Source organism: Equus asinus, chromosome 8 (assembly GCF_041296235.1).
Source record: "Equus asinus isolate D_3611 breed Donkey chromosome 8, EquAss-T2T_v2, whole genome shotgun sequence".
NCBI lineage: Eukaryota > Metazoa > Chordata > Mammalia > Perissodactyla > Equidae > Equus > Equus asinus.
Window position 1 is genome coordinate 14,706,306 of NC_091797.1, and position 23,467 is coordinate 14,729,772.

The 23,467-nt window shown below is 40.9% G+C and overlaps 1 protein-coding gene across 10 annotated transcripts in view; it reads left to right on the top strand.

Annotated features, from left to right (window-relative positions):
- Window positions 1-23,467, top strand: part of PKHD1 (PKHD1 ciliary IPT domain containing fibrocystin/polyductin) — a 416,955-nt gene that overhangs the window by 102,285 nt on the left and 291,203 nt on the right. For 9 of the 10 annotated variants that reach the window (XR_006532025.2, XM_044776842.2, XM_044776843.2 and 6 more), the window contains one exon: window positions 21,678-21,834. Coding sequence is in view for 9 of the 10 variants with exons in the window: in XM_044776842.2 (XP_044632777.2) it covers window positions 21,678-21,834 (157 nt within the window). In the remaining variant the exon portion in view is untranslated. The remainder of the gene's footprint in view (window positions 1-21,677; window positions 21,835-23,467) is intronic. The other variant, XM_070514775.1, reaches the window with a different exon arrangement.

Consider the following 23,467-nt stretch of genomic DNA (forward strand, 5'->3'; position numbering starts at 1 on the left):
GAAATTACCAAGCCACGGGGCCAGCCAGGTGGTGTAGCAGTTAAGTTCACGTGCTCCCCTTAGGCGGTCCGGAGTTCCTGGTTCGGATCCTGAGTGTGGACCTCCTCACCGCTTGTCAAGCCGTGCTGTGGCAGGCATCCCACATATAAAGTAGAGGAAGATGGGCACGGATGTTAGCTCAAGGCTAATCCTCCTCAAAAAAAAAAAAGCAAAAAAACTCAAGCCATGTTTATTTTGGATATTATCTTCTAAAACTGAGTAAAGGCTTTTCTGCCTTTTTGACTGAGTATAGGTGGTAGGATCAGATGTTTCCTGATGCTTCTGGATCATCAGCATAAACTTCTGCTATTTTACTTTTAAAAATTGTACCTCTCCCCTAGGTAGTATGGAAATTGCAGGAAGGTGTGTGCTCCTCGCTAAATGGCCCGTGACTGTATGGATGTGTTCTGTCCTTTTCTTTGCTGTCAGACTGCAAGGCTCGCGGCTGGTTGCTGTCAGCCCCTTCCCCTTCCTTCTAACCAATCTGATCCTTCTGTTCTCTTCTTCACTGACTGACAAGAGAACAGCATTTTAATAGACGTATATGCAAAATCAGAGTAACAAGATTCTGAGTGCAGTCTTGAAAGACACTTCCTGAAGCATAGGTTTAGTGGGTGGATATTGTGACATCGCCCCTGCCCCCCATTTCTCATGAGTCGTCTTCATGGCTGAGATTGTGAGAGATCAGCTGCGTTCCTCTCCACCATCAAGGTCCAACATAGTGTTCCTAGACTACTAGAGCCGAATGCTATATATTACTTACATTTGTTTTTATTTTTTATTTTTTTATTTTTATTTTTTGTGAGGAAGGTAGGCCCTGAGCTCATATCTCTTGCCAATCCTCCTCTTTCTGTTTGAGGAAGATTGTCACTGAGCTAACATCTGTGACAATCTTCCTCTATTTTATGTGGGATGCTGCCACAGGGTGGCTTGATGAGCAGTGCTAGGTCTGTGCCCAGGATCCAAAACTGAACCCTGGGCCACCAAAGTGGAGCGTGTAACTTCACCACTACACCACCAGATGGGCCCTGGTTCTTTAAACTTAAGACACAAGACAATTATAGCTACACAGATTCCCCAAACAGAATTATGCCAGTTTATCATTAAGTTTTTACATCACTCTCTCACTTTTATAACTGGAAATATGCTAAGATGAAAAATAAATTGTTAATTGACCTGGGCCATGTGTTAAGTAGTAACTATCAAAAATATACTCTGATTCATTAATGGTTACTGCAAATTATTAAAAAAAATACTGTTCACTGTATAGGTTTGAGAAATAATTTAGAAGTCATGTAACATGAGAAAAAGGGAACGTATAACATAAGATTCAATCTGGTATTTTAAATGAAATTATAATCTAATAATATTTGGCTTATCTATGGAAAAAATATCTAGTAATGACAAAAATATCTTTGGACAAAGAGCCCATCTCTTTCTCCTGACTCTTCCGGTTGTAACCTCAGAATTATCTTCATGATTTGGTGTCCTAGAGCATTTTCTCTTTGTGTGGTAGGAGCGGCCCAACCTTGGTTTGGTAAGTGAAAACCTTGAAATTATATGTGATTTCTAGTTCACAGATTCTGAACTTCCTTTCCTTTGTAACTGAGATTTCCTCTGCATTCCTTGGAGGCATTTCGATTAGGTTATAATTTCTGCTTTTACTTTTACTTGGTCCAGGAATGCCTCAGGCAAAGGATACCCCTAAATTCTCCAGCATAGCACTGGCTTCAGGGAAAGAGCAGTGGTTCTGAATTTCATCCCGATATTGGCATCCAGGCATGTTCAAGGTCGAGAATCTGCACAGGATCACTGAGCACAGAGCACTGTTTTTAGGCCTGTGGCAGGAGGTGCAGAATGATGCTCCCGATCTGTTTTAATACATCCTGAAGATGGAGACTTATGACATGCAAACTTTGTGCAAGAGCAGGCTATGTGTGAATATCCTTTTATTTCAAGCTCATCCCCTCTTTTTCATTGTATTTCTGTTTTAAACAAGTCAGTGTACCTAAAGGCTTCTTTGGTGAGGAGTAAAGTGAATGACTTCCTTCTAGGCCTTTCTCTTGGGGAAACTACTTGGTTAATGACAGATTCACATTTATTCAATGAAAGAGGATTTTAGCTAAGAAGAAAGCGTGCCATCTTTCTAGCCTCATTGATCTACTCACTGTTTTGGAAAAGGATAATTTTAATGGCATCGCCAAAAATAATAAATATTTTCATCTTGCCTTTCTAACGAGGTGAATGGGCTTATTTCTTTTTCTTTGCGGCCTGCTCCTTTGTCAGAACTCCAAGTTTTCAAATCTGTCCTCATAATGCAGGCTGCTGTGGAGCAAAGAACTTCATTAATATTTTCCTGCTAGGTTTGAAAACAATTAGAGCGGTGACTAGAAGGAGTTAAAGAGGACCCCACAAACCCTGAAACCAAACAGACATCACAGGGCAGGGATAGCAGGTAAAGTGGTTGCTATAAACACTTTCTCTTGAAAGCTGTGTCTTTTCAATAAACACACTGTCAGGCCCTAGCAAAATATTTCCAGTTGCCTTCATGGGTGGTGCAGGGCTGGAAGCTGTTAGCCGGTGCTCAGTTAAATTTCAAATGTCAAAGCTCATTAATAGTGATTTTAGCCAAAGACAGCTTGTAAGGAGCTGTGCAAACTTAACTTCCTCAAATAAAAGGAGAAGAAAGATGACCATTTAACATTGCTTTTCCTCCTCCTGCTTTCTTCACCTCCGCTGTGAGTTTGTTTTTGGTTTTATTGACAGTAGGTTTCAAGTTTATATTCTGCATTTCCCTTAATTTGCCTTGTCCTTTTATCTCCCCCTTGGGAAATAGGCCTATTACAAAGGTGTTGCGATGTTTCTTTGAGTTTTAGGAGGAGTGTTTTCTCTGTTTGAAGCGGGCCTGGAGGAGTCTGTGAAAGTGTGAAGGCAGAAGGTTCAGCTTTGGAGTGAGAGAAACACACTGTGATATGATTATGTGTTCAGATGCTGTTTCCAGCCTTGGCTGAATACAAATGTAAAGGGAGATTCCGTTTATACAATAAGAATGTTTCGAACTAAAATATTAATACAAGCAAGCACCCTCATTATTTATCATCTGGCCAATTTTTACTACTGTGGTGACCTGGAAAATTAAATGAAAAAACATTTTTTTTTAACTATTCTGAATTTACTTGTACAATTGTGAATTGTGGGTTGGCCTGATGCGTTAAATTCTATGATAAAGTAATTAATAATGGAGCTACCAATTACGAATTTGACATCTGTTTGGCCTCCATGGTGATTTTGCGTTTTGCTGGCTGATACTTTACTCGGCTGCCTTCCTGAATCTTGCAGAGGATTCCTGGGCACCGAGGAAGCAATGTCTGGACTTTGCGCTGTGGTGCTGTAGGCTTAAGGAGCCAGGGCCATTGCCTCAGCGGCCGTCTGGTGGGGACATCTTGGAGCCTCTCTTACTGGACTCTGTGGCCACAATCGTCTTGAGGAATTTGAGCTTGGGTTGCACTGAGGTTTCTGTGTGACTCCAGAGAAAAGGTAGAGAGTAGGGGGAAGAGTACGCGGGGTGAGTGTGTATTAAGATGGTGCTGCACCAGAGGTTTCTTCTGAGGATTTATGGTGATTCCCTTTTGGGGGCAAGTATGGGTGCCAAACAGAGGTTTATGAGCCCTGTGACTTTTTTCCATTTTCCATCAAAATAAAAGAATTTTGCTTTCACCCTACTCTTAATTGTTTGGATTTTTAAAGAAGCTGACTGATTTGGACAAATGTTGCTCTGCTACCAAAGGTCATTCATTGTACACAGCCCGCCATCTTGAAATTAAAAGGAATCTAGTTACTTTCTTTAAAAGGATGCGTGTTCACTTAACATTTATAGATTTCAGTGATATTTGGCTCACAGATACAGGTTTAGTGATGTGGGATCATGTTAAGTAGGCTGTATTGTTCAGAGTATTAAAAGTTTGCATGATTTCTTTTTAAAAGCCAATTAATTATAGTTTCTGCAAGTAGGATCACAATCTGGGAAGTATTCCTAAGAAGACCATCTTTTAGCTTTTATCTTCTCTATCGTTTCTTGTAAACATCCAGATTTTGCTCTTCTGAGAAAAGAAATGAGTATGCGGTATTGTAAGGATTACCTTGTATGTTGGTTTCTCCTAAATGGTGAGCTTCCTGAGGGCAGGGAATTGTGTTATTTATCATGTTATCCTCAGGGCCTAGCACAGTACCTGGCTCAATCAGTGTTTATTGGTTAAAAATATTAAAACTTCATTAATTGGTATACTAACAAGATTGCAGGTGAAATATTTAACTTAAGAGAAAAATCAATTTTATGGACTCTAGCACATTGATTATTTGCATGCAAATGGGTGCTGCAAATTACATATGAGTGCTATCAGTTTATTGAAGCGGGTCTGGAGGCACTCTGCTGACAGACAGTGCTGGGTGGTTAAGTTATGCCTTGATGAATATATTCTGCAATCTTTTCAAAAACACTAAATAATTTTAACAGATGACAAAGAAATTGCTAAAATTTCAGGCAAGAGAAAGTGTTTTGGTGTCACTGCAATCCACTGTTTGTTGGCTGCTGTTCCACATAGCTGGTCTAATTCATTAATTTGGTCTAATTAATGTGGTAAGTATCCCTGTGTTCCAGGCTCTGTGCTAGTGACTTGTCATACACAGGTGATTACAACGTAGTCCCTTCCTTTGTCGAACTCACAATCTAGCAGGTAAAACCTTGATGTAAACGTGGACCCCACAGCAGTGAGAGCAGAGTGCAGAGCAGGCACTGAGGAAGCAATAGCATCTCAAGGGCCCGAGAAGGTCATCACAGGGAGAGTTAAAATGGAGCCAGACCTGGAAAGATGATGCCTTGCCCAGGAGTGAAGAAGCATATGCATAAGCATGGTCATACTATGTGTAGGAGACAGTATGGCTTTTGCTACAGCTTGAGGATGCTGCATGTCTCAGTGGAGGCCTGAGGAGGCGTGGGAGATGAGGCTGGGGAGACCGGTTATAGCGTGGGGGTTATGTGCTCATTTGAATTTGTACTTTATTCTCTCTGCTCTCTTCTAAGCTCCACACCTGCGTATTCTAAGTGTGTGTAGGGCAGGCCAGATGTGTGAGTGTCTATGTGAGTGAGAGAGAGAGAAGGAGAAGGGGAGGAGGAAGGGAGAGAGAGAGGGAAGGAGGGAGAGAGAGAATATAAATTAATGAGGTTAATTTTTCTGGGAAGAGAATGTTAGCATTATTAGCAGTAGAGAGGCTAATGGAAGAAATGTGCACAGACTGTAATCAGAGATCAGATTGGCTATTGCAATCAGTGGTCATTCATTTAACATTTATTCATTAAAAGCCTACTGTGGGCCAACCATTGTGCTAAACTCTAGATGCACAAACAGACCTGCTCTCTGCCCTCATGGAGCCTATAGTGAGGAGGTACAAGTGAGAAATGAGCGCCTCCTGTAGCCCTACACATGGAGAAGGAAAGAATGAACTAAGAGGCATTTAAGAGGTGAATGGACAGGATCTGGTGACCTGTTGAGGGTGAAGGACAGGAGGAGTTGTAGGTCACTGTACCTTTGGAGTTGGGAAACTCTGTAAACTTGGTGGATGGTGGTGTCATTAAGCAATATTTCAGGTATTGACGGCTGAGTGAGTAAGTCTGTGGGAAGGGGAAAGTAATGAATGCAGTTTATACATGTTATGGCTGAGTACTCCATGTAACATACCAATGGAGATATCGATCCATTTAGAGTTTAGGAGAGAGTTCAGGGTTTGCGATGCAGATTTGAGAGTTGTCATAAGGTAAATGGTAATAGAGGCCAAGGGAGGTGGTAATAGTACCCAGGAAGGATGTGCAGATGAGAAAGAAGAGGATGGATGCTTGGGGACTGCCAGTGTTTGTGGGATGAGCAGAGCAGTCTGCTTCTTGCCTGTTTGTTCTAGATTGCCTCCTCTCTCACCTTGCAGCCCTTGATGTCATCAATAACCCCCTCTCTTTTCTGCATTTTCTATCCCTCTTGTTCCATTAGCTCATTTTCCTCAGTATAACTGTTTCATCTTAAACAAAGAACTCCAAACTTCCCCTAGTCTTCCTTTGACCCTATGGCTTCTTTACAAAGTGGCTGAGTTCCTGCCTTCCCTTCACGGCCATGCCCGTTGAAACACCATTGACTGTTTCCAGCTCCTCACCTCTGGTCCATCTTCCCCCCAAGCTTCTTGACCTTACAGCCCCTCAGCACTGAAATGCCCCTCGCCACGGACTCTTGTAACCTCCTACTAAATAAGGACTACTTTTAAGTCTTAATCTTATGACCTGCTTTTGAATGCATTAGTCTTGACGGGCTCTAATAATCACCTGACTCCAGTTCGGGCCAGTGTAATTTCAATATGACAAACTTTTATTCAATTTGTAAAGACTCCCCTACCCCCAGGTGGCTCGGAAGCCTGTGGTGGCCAGTGGTTATTTCTCTCTTCTCTCTGTCCCCTTCCCTGCTTCCTCTAGGAGTTGGCCCAGGGGGAGGGAGGGTCAGGGTAAAAGGACACATCGTATGTGGCAGGTACAGCAACAAGGCAACAAGTGTCCTCCGAGGGGAGACGTACAATTGTTAGCTCTCTTGTGGGCTTTTTGTGGGTCTATCAGCAATCCTCCTGCTGAGGTCCTTTGCCTGCAACTCTCTATGACTGGCTGGCCCATTGCTATTCTGGGGTGGAGGGCTTTGCTCTCCACCAATAGTCCAGTCTCCCTCTTGGGAAAAATATTCTCTTAAATCAGCCCAGATCTATTCTCTTCAGGAGGACTTACCTTTGTTTTACCAACGGTGACACACAGCTTGCTTCTAAACCAGTGCCCTCTTTTCCCTCTGCTGCGGGACAGGGGCAGCTCCAGCCACAGTCTCCTGCCTTTAGACTTTGCAGGTGTCAATCAAATGCTAGTGCTTTTTCAATTAAGTTCTCCCATTGGTTCCCTTGAATCTCCTCTCGCTTGGCTGAGCTTATTCAGATGAGGTGGGAATGGAGATGGAAAATTTCACAAGATACCAAATGTTGTGAAGTAGTGTGGGATAAGCACTATAGCAGTAAGTGCAAAGCCCAGAGGAAGCAGAACAGTGAGGGGAGAGGCCAGTTAGCTCTGCTTTAGGGTGAGGGGACACGAGCAAAAGCTTCACAGAGAAAGGGAGATGACCTGGCTTTTGAAGAGCGAGTAAGCATTTGCCTAGTAGAATGGGGTTGAAAGGCCTTCTAGATGAAGGTAATCAGGGTAACCTCCAGCACTGAAGGCACGGAAGTGTGAAATAGCAGAGCATGTCTGGGGAACCACAGGTGCTTTCTGTCTGCTCTCGCATAGGGAGTGGAGAGGTGAGCAGGGACTAGAGCTCAGAGGCCTTGTAGACATACACACGCACATGCACTCACAAAGTGGATGGACCCCCACTCCACAGAGCAGCAAGGGAAGCATGCAGGCTGAGGCTTGTCTTCTTTTTGGGTTTTTCCTTCTTTCAGATGGTTTTAGGACCTTGAAAAGATCATTTAACCTCTCTGGGCTGCAGCACCCTCATCTGAAAAATGAGGAGACTGGGTCCTCTAAAATTTCTCAATTCCTGGCTAGGCTCTGGAGGGGCACTGAACCGGCTGGGTAAGTTTGATTTTTAATCTGTTGCTTTGGTCTCGACAACTAGGGAACCCAAGGAGTTTGGTGATTTAATTAAAAACAATGAAACATCTACTTTCTAGTTTTTAAATTGTGGTAAAATATGCATAACATAAAATTTATCATTTAATTGTATAGCTCGGCAGCATTGAATGTACTCACATTGTTGTGCAACCCTGTCTATCTCCAGAACATTTTCATCTTCCCAAACTGAAACTCCATACCCATTAAACAATAACTCCCGATTCCCCTGCCCCTAGTCTCTGGCAGCCACCATTCTACTCTCTGCTTTATGAATTTGGTAACATAGGTACCTCATTTAAGTGGAATGATACAATATTTGTCCTTTTGTGGCTGGCTTATTTCTTTTTTTTGGTTTATAACATTGGGTAATTTCAGGTGTACATTATTGTTTATCAGTTTCTGTATAGACTGCATCATGCTTACTTCCAATAGCCTAAATTTTATCCATCACCATACTTAGGTGCCCCTTTATCCCTTTCGCCCACCCCCAAACTCCCTTCCCCTCTGGTAACCACTAATCTGTTCTCTTTAACCATGTGTTTGTTTATCTTCCACATGTGAGTGAAATCATGTGGTGTTTGTCTTTCCCAGTCTAGCTTATTTTGCTTAACATTATACTCTCAAGGTCCATCCATGTTGTTGCAAATAAGACGATTTTGTCTTTTTTTTATAGCTGAGTAGTATTCCATTGTATATACATACCACATCGTCTTTATCTGTTTATCAGTTGATGGGCACTTGGGTTGCTTCCATGTCTTGGCTATCGTGAATAATGCTGCAAAGAACATAGGGGCGCATAAATCTCTTTGAATTGTTGATTTCAAGTTCTTCGGATAAATACCCAGTAGTGGGATACCTAGGTCTTATGGTATTTCTATTTTTAATTTTCTGAGGAATCTCCATACTGTTTTCCATGGTGGCTACACCAGTTTGCATTTCCACCAGCAGTATATGAGGGTTCCCTTTTCTCCACGTCCTCTCCAATATTTGTTATTTTTTGTCTTGTTAATTATTGACTTATTTCTCTTAGCATAACGTCTTCAGGATTTATCCATGTTGTAGCATGTGTCCAAATTTCCTTCCTTTTTAATGCTGAATAACATTCCATTGTATGTCTAGGCTACATTTTGTCCATTTATTGTGATGAATGCTTGGGCTTCTTCTATCTTTTGGCTGCTGTAGGTACTGCTGCTATGAATATAGATGTACAAATATCTGTTCAAGTTCCTGCTTTCAGTTCTTTTGGGTATATACCCAGAAGTGGGATGGTCAGATCATATAGTTATTCTGTGTTTAATTTCGTGAGGAACTGCCATACCGTTTTCAAAGTGCCTGCATCATTTTGCATTTCTATAAGCAATGCATGTGTTCCAATTTTCCACATTCTCACCAACACTTGTTATTTTGTTTGGTTGGTTGTTTTTTGTTTTTAATAATAGCCATCTCAACGAGTGTGAAGTATTGTCTCTTTGTGCTTTGGATTTGCGTTTTCTTAATGATGAGTGATGTTGAACATCTTTTTATACGCTTGCTAGCCATTTATATATCTTCTCTGGAGGAATGTTTACTCAAGCCCTTTGCCCATTTTTTAATAGGGTGGTTTTTTTGTTGTTGTTGAGCTGTAGGAGTTCTTTATACAATCTAGATATTGATTCTTTATCAGATACATTATTTGCAAGTATTTTCTTCCCTTCCATGTGTTGCCTTTTCACTCTATTGATAGTGTCCTTTGATACACAAAAGTTTTTAATTTGATGAAGTCCAATTTATCTATTTTTTCTTCTGTTGTTGTGCTTTTGGTGTCATATCCAAGAAATCGTTGCCAAATCCAGTGTCATGATTTCCTCTATGTAAAAACAAAGAACATATTTTATGTAAATTATGTTGGCCTACATTCTATCTTTAAAATCCGAATCTCTTGCTTAGTCTGCAGAATGTAGTTAAGCTTCATGTGTTTTCTGCTTTTGCCTCCTATTTTCTAAATATGCTTTGAGAATCTTCTTATCATCTTGGTTGCTTAGGGAGTCAGGCAATGTGTCAATCATCTATGCCCATTACGTTGTCTATAAATGTTGTTAATATGTTCAAAAGGTTTAAAAATGTTTTAAACTAAATAAGGTTTAAATTTGCTTTGGTCTGCCCACGTGAGAAACTTAAAGACTTGCAGATTAAAAACTACCCTCCCACCCCAGTTAGTTGAGTATAATGGGAAAGAGGAGGGAGTAAAGTGGAAAAGTTAATTCTTTCTGCTTCATGAGATTGATAAAGGGATGAAGTAATTTTTTCTCAATTTTCTAAAACGAAACCAAAAACTCTTTGGGTAGATGCTGGGAAGGGGAAACTTTATCTGGAGAGGGGGGTGTCAGCAAGTTGTCAAGTAGTCTGAAAGGGGAAATGATAGAAAGCTGTGCCGCGTGCTTGCCAGCTGTTTCATGGGATCCCTTGATGTGGCTCACACCTACCGGAATGCATATTGATCACGCCATCAAGAAAATTTTAAAGAGCTACTTACACTGTGCTAATTTAAAACTAAAAGTCATGTCTTTTGGTGGAAAAACAAATCACTTTGATTGGGCTTTTGTTCTGGTTCTACCCCTGCTCAATTTACTGAGTAATCTCCTAGCAGCCACTTAATTTCACAGTTTTGAAATGAGATATTGGAACAGATCTCTAAGCTTTCATTAACCCTGAAGTAATAGAGGGACCCATTGGGAAAATGGTGAAAGAAGAGGTTTCTATGTTCTTAAGGCAAAACAGAGCCACATGAATAATTAATCCTCAGCAAGTTGAGGCACTGATTTCCAGAAAGGGGGTAATTCCCCAAAGTTGGAAGAATTCTCCAGAAAGGCATTTTGCCTGTGTTCTGAGAGGTGTTGGTGCCTCTGATAACTCTCCAATATTGCCTCAAATTACTCCAGCTTTGAATCCCTAGAGAGTTGATCGCTACTTCCTTAAGGTTCCTTTTATGGGGGTCTTTGTGGCTCTTAATCTTCCAAACCTTGAGGAGCGTCTTGGGTGATAACTCTGTCTGTGGATTGTTTAGTATTTGCCAAGGGTTCTGAGTTTTCTCCCTTTAAAGACTCATAATAAGGAAAGTTTTCCAAGTGTTTCTATAAACTTATGTGTATATGTTATACGCCCATGTTTATACATTATGTGCATTGTATACAATGAATTCCAGGTGACTATAAAGCAAATGATTAAAGTGCATTTTGCTATCTGGAAATTATATTGAGCTTTATGAATTTTTGGAAGGGCTTTGGAAAATTTTTGCTTTATGGGGTTTTCTCTGAAGAAGAGTTTACTGGAAAGGAAAATGCATATATTTCATTAATCTTATTTATCAGCCAGTCAAAGCAATAAATTAGATATATATTATTTTAAAAAACAGCCTAAAGCACCCTGCTTTGATATACTAAATAGAAGGCAGTTGAGATTTGGATGTTTTATTTTTACTCATGGGGACATTTAAATTATGGCACCACCTGCTTGCCAATCCTACCCATACTGATAACTGGCATATGAAAATTTGGAAAAATAAAATGCAGATTTTTTCCATCATGTCAAAATGGCATGTGGTTTTGATCCTGAAAGTGGAGGGTTTCCATCAGACTGCCCTATCTGAAATCTCTGGGTCTATTTCCTCTTTTGCCTGGACTGCTGTTACTGGTAGTTGATGTTATTCAATTATCTCTACATTTTAACCTTGGTGTTTACTTCTAATGTCGCTCAAGTCAGTAGATGATTCATTGCATCTGGAACCAATAAACAAGGTTTGGCAGAAAAGGGACAATGTGTGGCGGATGCGTTTGGAATAAAGAGAACAATGCATTTGAAACTGGGCTCTAAGAGCTTAGAAATTCAATTATGCATTCATGGGTCTGAGGGTAGGTACCACAATGCCTGGACCATAGTGAGAAGCCAGTGAATGTTCACAAAGGTGACGGTGATGATTTTAACAACACAGCCTGTATGAACAAGAAAGGAGTCTGATCTGCAGTCGACAGGCAAGTTCTCCAAATTCTAGATTCCTGAGATTTCAACCCAGCTCTGAAACACGTCATTTCATCTTTCTGGGTTTCCTCATTCTGCAAGTAGGACTGATAATTTTGTGGTGTTAGTCTTAAAACGAATAACGTTTCACATCATCAAATACCAGCAATACATGCATGAATGCTTAATGATAAAACATGATGCTACTTTCATATCAGATCTAAAAATCTAAATTAACATTTCCTTTGTCTTCCCTAAAAAGTGCATTAATCTCCACTCTGAAGCTTAAAGATTGAGGGTAAAGTTATTCAGTCAAGGTTAGTGAAGACACCAAGTGCAGGATCGATTTCTCTGGTTTCTGAGCTTGGTTTTCCTCTGCAAAGAATTGCATTTTTCCTTTCTTTTCTTTTTTTTTTTTGTTTTTTAGTGAGGGAATAAAAAAGTCAAATCCTCTTCTTTCTTCAGAAAGCAATGCAAGTGAAAGAATAGTGCTATTAAAACCAGTTGTATTCAAATACCATTCTCAGAAACAGTGTCAGAATATGGGCTTTTAAAAATTTTTGGTATCTCCCAAAGGACAGATATCATGGCTGTGTTCAGGATCAGGAAGGGTTTGCATTTCTTCAGCCTAAATAGAGAGAGGTTGTGAAGACTTAGTGGTCCTGAGGGATTTGCTGTTTACCTTTAGTAGTCTTGGCACTTCCTGAGCAAATGAAAGGTCTGTATCAGGTCATAATTTAAACTTCTTGGCATCATACATTTAAAAATTCTGTATTGCATGTCTTGTATATGGGGAATCACTTATGCAGTGACAGAACAAACTGGCTTTTGCCCAGCACTGCCATCCCAAATTGGTCTCATTCTTGTCTACTCTTTTGAGCAGTAACTTCAGTGAAGGGAGGAGAACTCAACTGTAAACACATTCTCTGAGAAAATTACTCTCCAAAGAAGGTCATTATGGTGGCGTATTCGTTTTCTGTTGCTGGGTGATAAATAACCACAATTTTAGCAACTTAGAACAATGCCTATTTATTATCTCACAGTTTTTGTAGGCTAGAAATCTGGGCACAGAGTAGTTGGGTTCTCTACTCAAGATCTCACATGGCTGAAGTCAAGGTGCCAGCTTTGCTACAGGCCTATGTAGAACTTTGTGTCTTCCTCCAAGCTCATTCAGGTTGTTGGTAGAAGTCAGTTCCTTTCAACTGTAAGACTGAGGTCCTCACTTTGTTGTTGGCTGTTGGCCAGGGACCATTTTCGGCTCTTAGAGGCTCCTCTTGATTCCTAGTCATACGGTCCTCTCCATAATATGGTGGTGTGCTCCTTCAAGGCCAGTGGGGAAATCTCTCTTTTAAGGGCTCACTTGAATAGTTGAAGGTCCTCTCCTTTTTGATTAACTCAAAGTCAACTGAGTTCCAAACTTAATTACATCTGCAAAATTCCTTCACCATTGCCATATAATCTAACCTAATCATGGGAGTGATATGCCATCATGTTCCAACTAAAGGGGAACGGATTATGCAGGGCTTGTACACCAGGGGACAGGAATCCTGGGGAACATCTCAGAATTCTTCTTAATACAGGTAGTGTGCTTGAATTTGGGGATCTGAGAAGGTCCTAATGCAGTCTTTGTGGAAGTCAAGGTTATGCTGGCATAGCAAAGATCTCTTCCATGTCTTCCCGGACTCCGTATATTTTACTTAGTCCTGCGCTCTCCTGAAGTACTAAATGGACCCAGTCTGGGTCATTTCTGTTCCTGGAGGCTTTAATGAGGCTGTTAGTTTTAGTTTCTTATGAGGGTTTTAGATCTGGGATGGCCTCCAGGGAGTTCACCTCGTGAGAGGATCTATACTCTTGGTAGAATACACATCTCTGTATTCAGTATTTCTTAAAGCTGGAGCATGTCTGATGCCAATAAGAAGACTGACAGAAGACTTGGCTTTGTCTAGTTCTGATCCAAATGTAAGGAATTGGTGTGGAATAATCTTGGACCCAGCAATGTGCCTAGTCAGCTCCTTGCCTTCTGTGAGCTGTGGGTATGGCTCCCCCAAAGAGGCGGGAAATGGAGGAAGGACGAAGCAACCAGTAAGGGGACCTAATTTGTTTGTGTTAATCAGAAACCTACCCACTTTCCTAATTGATTGTTCACTACAAAGTAGCTTGATGCTTCTTTAGCCTGGGAGCCAAATGTAATCAACTTTTGTTTGTTTCTGTAAAAAAAAAATTTTTTTGCCCTTGAGGAGATCATTATTTCTATTGTATGAAGATGGTAGCCCAAACATTAAAGGTAATTAGAGCAGATGGCAGTGAATACTTCTATTGTAAAATACACTGAGGCTTATAAACTGGTTTTCATTCCCTGGGCTTCCTCCTTTTCTCTCTGCCACTGCACATTCATTTTGTTTCCCTTCAGGTATAAAGGGGAGGAAAAAAAGAAAAGGAGGAAAAAAAAACAGGTTCCCCTGGTGTATGAAACTGAGGAGCTGTCAAAGGTTCATAGCAGGGAAAGTGTGCTCCGTGTATTCAATCACTGAAATTAAGTGTTTTCGAAGGCGGTGCAGTCACGGGTCCGTTGCATGGGGAAATAACACGCTGTAGTCCATCACTTAAAATGTTAACCTTGTCTCTTACTAGTGACTGGAAGCAGAAACACGTGCTCTGTGCTCGCTGGTTAAATGGCAGTGTGTCAGCTCTGTGGAAAAGGCTAGCGTGTACCTGTCAATCTTCTGATTTGGCTGTATGTGTGTATGTGTGCAGGTGCATGCATGTGGCATGAACACGCAGGCGCACACACATACACACGCATGCCCACACTTCCACGTGCCTTTATGTAACCTTCAAGACCTGGTTTATTGTTTACTGGAAAATGAGGGGAATAGAACCAGTTTTCAGCATTTCAATGTGTGTTTTTTACTAAGCTGTTTAATTTGCCGGTGCTCAAACTCTTAGGTAGCTGTATTATACTTATTTATTTTAACTTATAGAAAGTTCCATTTTGAACATATTTCAATATTAGTGGAGTGTGGATGTACTATACTGAGCATATTCCAGGTCCTTGGACAATATCAGTCCTTACTACTATACTGATAGTGTGAATTGGAATATACCAGAAACCAGCAAACTTTTTCCATAAAGATTCAGAAAGTAAACATTTTAGGTTTTGTGATAGTCTCTGACACAAACTGAAAGCAACTATAAACAATATGTAAATGAATGTCAAAGCCATGTTCCAATGAAACTTTATTTATCCAAACGGTGGGTGGGCCAGGTTCGGGCTGTGGTTTGCTGACCCTGTTATATAGTGCCGAGAATTTTACATGATTCTGTTCTCTCTGATGTGTAAGAACTTGAGGTCCCTATGCAATGGGAAAAACGAATGTCCCACTGCATGAGCAGAAGCGTTATAGTGCTGTGCTGCATCCCTTCCTTCAGGCCCACCGCCCTGTCTGTCCTCTGTGCTGACTCTGTAGCCCCCCTAGCCTGCTCGTTCCTCATACGGCTGCTGGTTCACACTCCACTTCTCTGCTCCAGTCCTTTATCAGAGATGCAGACCCTGATCACTTGATGTAAAATACCTCCTCCCACCCTGGCACTTCTGCTCCATTGCACCCTGATTTTTTTTTTCAGACCACATCATTTGTTATATATATTTAAATTTATCTCCCTAAAATATAAGCTCCAGGAGGTCAGGGATTTGTTTTGTTTTGTGCCTAGACCAGTGCCTAGTGGGCAGTGAGTGCTCAAATATTTGTTGACTTCAGAGACCCATCTGTTCTGTAGTTCCAGGCAAGAAAAGACTCTGTGATTATTCAGTGAGATAATACATGTTTAGTGAACTCAGAAAATGTTAGTCACTATCATTAATTTTTCAAATTTAAAATTTAAAGTGGAGAAGGTGATCTGCACGTTTTCCCATCACGAGGATTAGTGATACTGTACGTAAAATGTCTAGCACCGTGCCTGGGACATTAGAGTATTCAGGATTCAAAAGCTATCGTTGTCATTAGTATTTTCTCCAGCAAGTGGAATGATCTCCCGTCTTATAATTCAGAAGAGGCATTGTCGGAGGAGATTTGTAGATTCAAATGGAAGAGCAGATAAAGAAAAAGTCTCTGTAAAATTGTTCTCTTTGCAGACTGTTATGTGCCCTGAAGCTCAAGAGTGCTAAAATAACTTACATGCATGAAGCATTGAGTGGGTCTCAATATTCTTTGAGAAATCATGGAGTATAGGTTGTGTATAGAACTGAGAGAGAAGCTACAGAATTGCCTTGTTTTCTAGCAGGGACAAAGGGGCAATTTGAATTGGGCACAAGTCTCTGGCAAAAGGCATCCCTGACATTTCTTTGAGTGGTCCACGTGCTGGGCAGCGTGGAAGGACTTTCTCATGTTATCTCACAATCGTGAAGGGTTTATAAGCACCGAGAAAAGAAAGCGATCACTTAGAGTCAGCATGAGCTCAGTAAGAACAAATTATGCCAAACTAATTTAATTTCCTTTTTGTTCCCTAAAGAGTTATTAGATTATAAGTCAGGGGATCTATTCGTAATCCTGGATTTGTGCATGGGTTGACTTTTCTCCAATGAGCATTTTTTGTTTCGTAATCAGCTGAAGTAATCTCAACCTGTGTTAATTTCTCTGTAGGGTCCAGATTAAAATAAGAAAAGGTGATTAAGGCCCTGGTTGTCACATGTAAGGCAGTCCCTGCAGGGTCAGCCATCTAATCCTCTGAACTCCCATGGCATGGGGGTTATGCCTTTAATTATTGAATTAACCACACCTATGTTAATTATCTGGTTATTTGTCTTTTTCTCACTGATAATATGAGCACTTTAAGAACAAGGACAAGGTCACACGTATCTGGGAGAGGCAGCTTTACATTAGCTCATACATAAAAGATTTGAGGTTTTAATTGGCTAACAAGTTTCATGTCACCCAACACTATAATACATTTATTAAAATAGCCAAGACTTAGTTGGGAGAGCAAATATCATTTAATAAACAGCATGAAGAGAGTTAACTATTTGGAAAAGAAAAAGCAAAGATAATAACAAAGAAAAATGGAAAACTTCCCACCAATATATATTCTAAACTAGTTGAGGGTTAACATGCAAATATAAAATCCTACAAATCAAGAAGAACGTGTAAGTGATATTTATGTCAGAATAAAAAAGGGTGTCCGATGCAGAAAATAATGGAGATGTCACAAAAGAAAAGATAGATGCAATTGGTTTCATAAAAACTAAAAACATCTCTTTGTAAAGGAGCACTGAAGAAAAGTTAAAAAAACCTTGCAGCTTCATATCAAATTATTTTTTAAATTATGGCATGGTGATTATGAGCCCAAATAACAATCGACCATTCCTTCATCCAAACATACTTTGGGGTACCCTCTACATGCCCTGCATTGTTATAGGTACTGGGGATATGGCAAAAAACCAAGAAGCTCTCATGAAGCTTACGTTTTCTTGGGCATTGACTGACTATGAGTAAATATAAAATGTTTCAGTGATGATAAGGGCTTTGAAGAAAATAAAGCAGGGTAAGGAATGGAGCGAATGCTAGTTACAGGCACCTGTCTTTTCCAATTTCAGGGCTCACATGCTGAAGAAGGCATTCTGGTGAGGTGTCAAAACAGTTCTTTCTTGTCTTTGTCATCTGGGAGACACTGTGACTAGAAAAATTCCCATATCCTACTCCTCCACCACCCCAACTTAACACACAGGCTCACAAACAGGCCTTTGCTTTGCCTGGTGTTCCAACTTGCTGATCAATGACTTCTTTCAAGATAACTCTGGTGGTGGTGCAAGTACATTTAAGGTGACATGTGAGATTTGCAGACACTGCACATTCCCTGAAGTTCAGAGAAGTGCTGACATGCTGTAAGAAGAAAACAAATTGCATAAGCTTCCTAGCTGAAACAGGAAAGTTTGTGCTAGTGTGTGTTTTTTCTTTTTCTTTTTTTGGTTTATTTGGGGCTGTCTGTACTGATGTTAAGATGAGGGCATGTTCTGGGTAGTTCTTAAATTTCTGTTTTTACACCCACCCCTCCGTGTTCAGGGGAAATGATCTTCACCTGTAGGATGGCAATGAATGGTTGTTTATCTCAAAGATGGAAACCAAAGCTAAAGGCTGAGCACTTTGGAAACGATAGTGGAAAGAGCTTGTAGTCAGTGGAAGTAAAACTTACATTGGCCTATGAGCCGGGTTGGTGATACAGAGCACGGCTTTCACTGAAAACGCCATGTTGATATCAACTGAGAGGCTTTCAAATATATTGACAAGAAGTCTTTCATCAATGCTGTCAGCATTCTTTTTTGCTTGATTGGATCAAAGTGATAGGAATTGGAGGATAAAGATGTGGGAAAGTGAGCCATCCCCACTGTTTCATGGGGCATTGCCCCAGGGTCAGTGTAGGGAGTGATGCTACCTGTGTGTCCACTATGAAAATGTTGAATAGCTAAAATTCTTATGACAGCATACGTGTAATTGTGAATTCACTGGCAACTTGCAACCATGGAGATACGTCGCTCCTCTCCTTCCCCAGGTAGCTGTTAGACAGTTGAAGATGCATTGATTTTTTAAGACGTATAGTATTTAGTTATTCATGTACTAAAGCTTAAATCATCAATAAATAGTTATACATTTCAAGATACCTTTTGTATGCTAAAGAGAAGTTTGGACTCTGGGAAGCTTAAGTTTCTTGAAACTTAATGCTTAATATTTATTTTCATTTGAAAGCTACCACGCTGAATAGAGAAACTTAAGGTGAAAGAAAAAATTGATAGGATATTTCACAGGGAGACTGAATCTGAGTCTCGAGTTTTAATTTAGATACACTCGCCATCATTTGATTTAAGTTTAAATAGAGTTTGAAAACACAGAAAGGAGCGTGAAAGGATATGGGCCAAACCCCATGGATAAGGAGACCTAGCACTTTTAAGTATTTTAGATCTTATCACCTATTTGTCTACCTATTGTATCAGGAAGGTGTTTATGCTTGTGTCTGTGTGTATGTCTGTAACAGCTACAAATACATGCACGAAGTTGGATGGATGATTCATTTAAGAAATGGTTTCATCAATTTTTACTGTGCATTTACTATGTGTCACACATTTTTTAGGGGGTTGGGGATATGGCAATGACTGAAGCAAAAATCCTTGCTTTTCATCTGAGTAAGCTCAATGGACAATGAATACACAAGGCATTATATGATCTAATACCAGAATGAATTGGTATTAGGGGAGAGGGAGTGATCGGAGGTACTACTTTAATAAGGAGACAGGGAAGGAGGTGTTATTTGAGCAGAAACCTGAATGATGTAAAAGAGTGAGCCACGCAGACCTCTTGGTGAACAGCGATCCAGGAGAGGCCATGGTGAATGAAAAGACCGGAAGTGGGGGCTTGCTCTGCCTGAGTTCAGTCTGTCCCCACCCCTATGGCCTTTGACACAACATTTAAACTCTTTGAGCCTTTGCTTCCTCAACTGTAAAGAGGCGATAACAGCATTTGACCTTCCCTCCTGCCGGGGTGGGGCTGAGTTTAGCAATTTTTGAAAGTTGATGGGCCAGGCCAAGATGAATAACACATGGAAGGCAGCTAATGATACACACAAGTGCTTCAGAGCAGGAGAGAAGTGTTTAAAGCTCACCTAGAGCTAGATAACAGGTATGGGTGCTAATTGTCAGTTTTAAAATGTTCTCCAATGAATTAACGGAAGATATCACGGAATGGTCTCCCTTTGACCCCTTATGCCTAATCAATGTCTAGTTGTTCCAGATCCTTCTTCTGTGAGGTTTTTCTTTGTAGTCCTGTAGCTGGGCTCTGAATCTGACCACCAGGTTAATGTCTCAGAAAGAGTTATGCAGCTGAATTCTTCAAACTTCTCACAGCTCATCCACATACCATCTTACTCTGCTTGCTAGTCTTCCTGAAGACCCTGAGCTTCAGGGGTTGGTTTGAAGAAAACTTCCTGGTTCCTTTTTAAGATGTATCTCCCTCCCCTCCAGCCCTTGTCTTAAATTGGTCCTCAAACCTTGACGTGGAAGTGTCATCTGAAGAGATCATTAAAATGACAGATCCATGGGTCCCACCTCCTGAGCTTTTGATTCCATCATGGTGGCACTGAAGGAATCTGCACCTTAAACAGCTCTAGGCTGAGAAACACTGTCTGAAACATCATCTTTAAAATGAGAAGATGGGATTCCTCTAGAGTCCTTGCCATCTCTGACCTTTTGGAAGTCCCAGCTCTTTCAAATGTCCTTTTATAGTGAACTCCATTCTGACATTACAGATAACCAAGTTCACCCTTCTGTGCACTTGTCTTTACCATCTTCATCCGGTTCACTCTTTTCCACCTTTCTCACTACTTTGTTCCACTCTGGTTTTCTCCTATTTGTCTCCCTTTCCTCTTTATGGTTTCTACAAGAGTAAATGAAAGGATTCTAAGAATGTATAATGTATAGCCTTATAAGGAGCACTTCTTGTCATTTTACTTCCTTATACCTAGCTTTGGCATGAAATCAGTAGAGATCTAAAATTCCCTCCTACTTTTTGAGTCTATGGATGGTCATGATGGGGACATGGTTCATATAGCTCACAATGATGCTCATGTGCCATGCATTCTTTGTTTGTGGTGCTGGGGCTGCTTATCACCATGCCTTATGCCTTTCCATCTCTTAAATTGGGACAAGTCACTGATTTTTATTTCTCCTTTGTAGATGCAGGAAGTGAAAAGATTCTGCTTTTCCTTATCCCAAAGACTTGTGAGTGATTGGGTTGGGTATAGAACGCAGCACTATTGAGCTGGGGGTCAGTACACTCTCTTGGAAAATCTACTGGCTCTTCTGGCAACACATCTTTCCACTCTCTCTTGGAAACGCTCCAGGGCGCTATGGTCTGTGCAGGCGTAGTTATTGGTCTTATAAACCTGCCTTCCTTTCTTAATGATCTTCTCCCATCTGCCTCTACCACTTCACGAGAGGCAGTTATTTTATAGGAACTTGGGCTTCACATTTGGTTGGAATCCGGGTGGGAAGAAGAACTGTGTGGAGAGAGGCATATACATGTTGTATGTATTGCCTTGAGGGACTCACCTCCCTTCTTCTGATTTCATTATATCAGTCATAAATATAGTCCCATAACTGCACAAAACATTTAGACATGATCTCGGCCTCTTGCATGGGCTGCATACTGCTTTCTGTGATTATTACGTCCTTATTTTTAAAAATGCACTTCATTGTGACCATAAATTAACAGGAGAGCCAAAAGTTCCGTGAGGAGACCGAAGGCCGGGATGGAGAGGGGGTACTTCCTCCTCTGGGCTCCTCTCAGGCTTGCCCCCTACCCCTCACTCAAAGGTGCCTGCTCTCACCCAAAGTCAGCTGGCATTTCTCCTATGCCTGGGCTTTCAGCACTGATGCAGCAAGCACAGAGGGACAGGCAATGATATCAAAGGAGGCAGCGTGGGAGGATGGAGCTGAGCACTTGGAAAGAGGAATGTTCCTATAAAACAGGGACACTGGCAGTAGAGCCAGTGAAAAATGATCCCAATTACATAAAGCAAAATGCCACCCATCAGGCGGAACATTTTAATTCTCTCTATTCCAGGCTATTTATGACTTTTTGTCCAAGACTCAATACATGTCTGTAAAAATAAAAAATGGAATTGACCCCATCTGTTTGGTAGAAGAGGGCCTCTGCTTGGGGAAAAAAGGGCAGAAAACATTACCAGCATGTCACTGGAGAAATCCAGAGGCCGGGCACAGAGGGTCTGCAAGTACAACTTTGCTCCTTCAGTATTTTTCCCTTTTTGAGTTAGTCGTATGAGGAAGAGAGGGCGACTAACTTAATGAGACATTTAAAATTATATTTTAATTAATTTTAGTGTAAGAAGTTTCTATTTTGATTGATCACCCGTACTATCTTGCTTTAAAAACAAAACAAAGCGACAGAACTCTGTTTTCCAGGGCAACTTCTCCTTTCAGTTCTGCCGGAGGTGGTCGAGAGCTCACAGCTGGTTTCCTGAAAGAGTGCCACAAGATGGCGACAACGTCACGGTGGAGAAGGGCCAATTGCTCCTGCTAGACACCAATACGAGCATCCTCAACTTACTGCATGTTAAAGGTTTGTGGAGGGTGGAGATCTGTGGTGGCATTATTATACATAATTCTCTCACTTTTAGGGGACAGGAAGGAGGGAACTTTTTGGATAAGTTCCAGCCCTTGGTTGACAATTTATTCTTGGACCAAATTGGGATTTTACTGTGAAAGGAAGAAGTGGTCAGAGGGTTCAAAAGGAAAGCCCTTTCTTTTGACTCTTATAAGCACAGAGCTTGATTATTTTAATTTTTCAAATACAAGAAGGTTAACAGTGTTCTCAAAGAACATGCTTCTTTATGCTAGCCCTTTGTAGTCATGCTTGTCCACGGCAGCCCCCACAATATAGCAAAACGCTCCCAAATCGGTCAATGCTGCTGCTGCCTTTGAAATTCCCTGCCAAGAAAGCCATGTCTTCCTGCTTTTGCCCTATTGTGGTTTTGACTTCCTGGTCCCATGGAAAGTCATATAAATAGGCTTCCTTATTGCAAAGCTGGCCACATAGCTCTAGGGTCTGGGAAGTTGGAAGAGACTGAGATTTCAGACTCCAGCTCCTCCACCGCATCACCGAGTGACTAAGTCAGTTTTTTCACCTCTTTATGCATTTGTTTCCTTATCTGTTAAATGAGAATAAAAATCACTGCCTATTCTAGGGGCAGATAATAAGGAATGGTTATCAAAGTGACTCTGTTCATTGGCAAATGAAAATTGCTTGGGAAATGTGAGTAGTTATGGATGTCTATAAAACTCTTCACTAAAACACTGTTCTTTACTATAAATATATTTAACACTTACAGGAGCATCTCTTCTTGTTAAAGTAAGAGCGTAGCAGTATAAGGGAAAATAAACTATTTTGAAGGGAAGAAACTGATGCCGTTTTGATGCTTGTTTCTTACAGACAGAATCAGATTTCCCTGATTAGGCATTTTATAGTCTATATTCTGGAAGTTTTTTTTTTTTTTTTTCTCTAATAGCAAGGAGAAGTTTTCAGATAAATCAGTTAATTAGGACCCTTTAGGAAAAATCGTCTGTGAGCGTGGGCTCTTGACCTGTCTTTGCTGGGTGTGTGTAGGGGTGTGTGTGTGTATGTGTGTAGCCAGTGACTTATTGAGAGCCATCAACTTCCTAAGGACTGGCAATGACAAAGGAAAATTACAGACTTAAAACCTCAGCTCAGAGAAAAGATGCTCTTTGTGGGCCTTTAATCAGGACTCTCCTCACAGGAGTCAAATTCTGCTGGAGGACGGGATGCCCTTCAGACTCTCAAGGGTCTTTGCCTTATATTGATACCATTTGGGAGAAGATTTTGGCTAAAAGTCCTCAGACTCAGCCCAACTGAGTCTCTGGATGTCCTATTAGTTCCAGACAAATTCTCAATCGAGGAATGGTCTTGATAGGGCCAGAGACGTCCAAAGGAGAGCAAAGGGTAAGAGAGAGGCAAGGACATGTGGAATATACACTTGGCATGTTACGATTGGCGATTTCAAGATCTGAGCAACTAAATACTTGCCCCAACCTATCATCTTCCAATAGTGATTTTCCTTAATATTCCTGGTTCAGGCAATATTTCATATTATGTAGAATAAGTGAGCTGGGTTAGGAAGGGCAAACCCTCATCCTGTGGTGAGGGAGAGTGAGTTACCTGAAGGATCCCGTCTTTC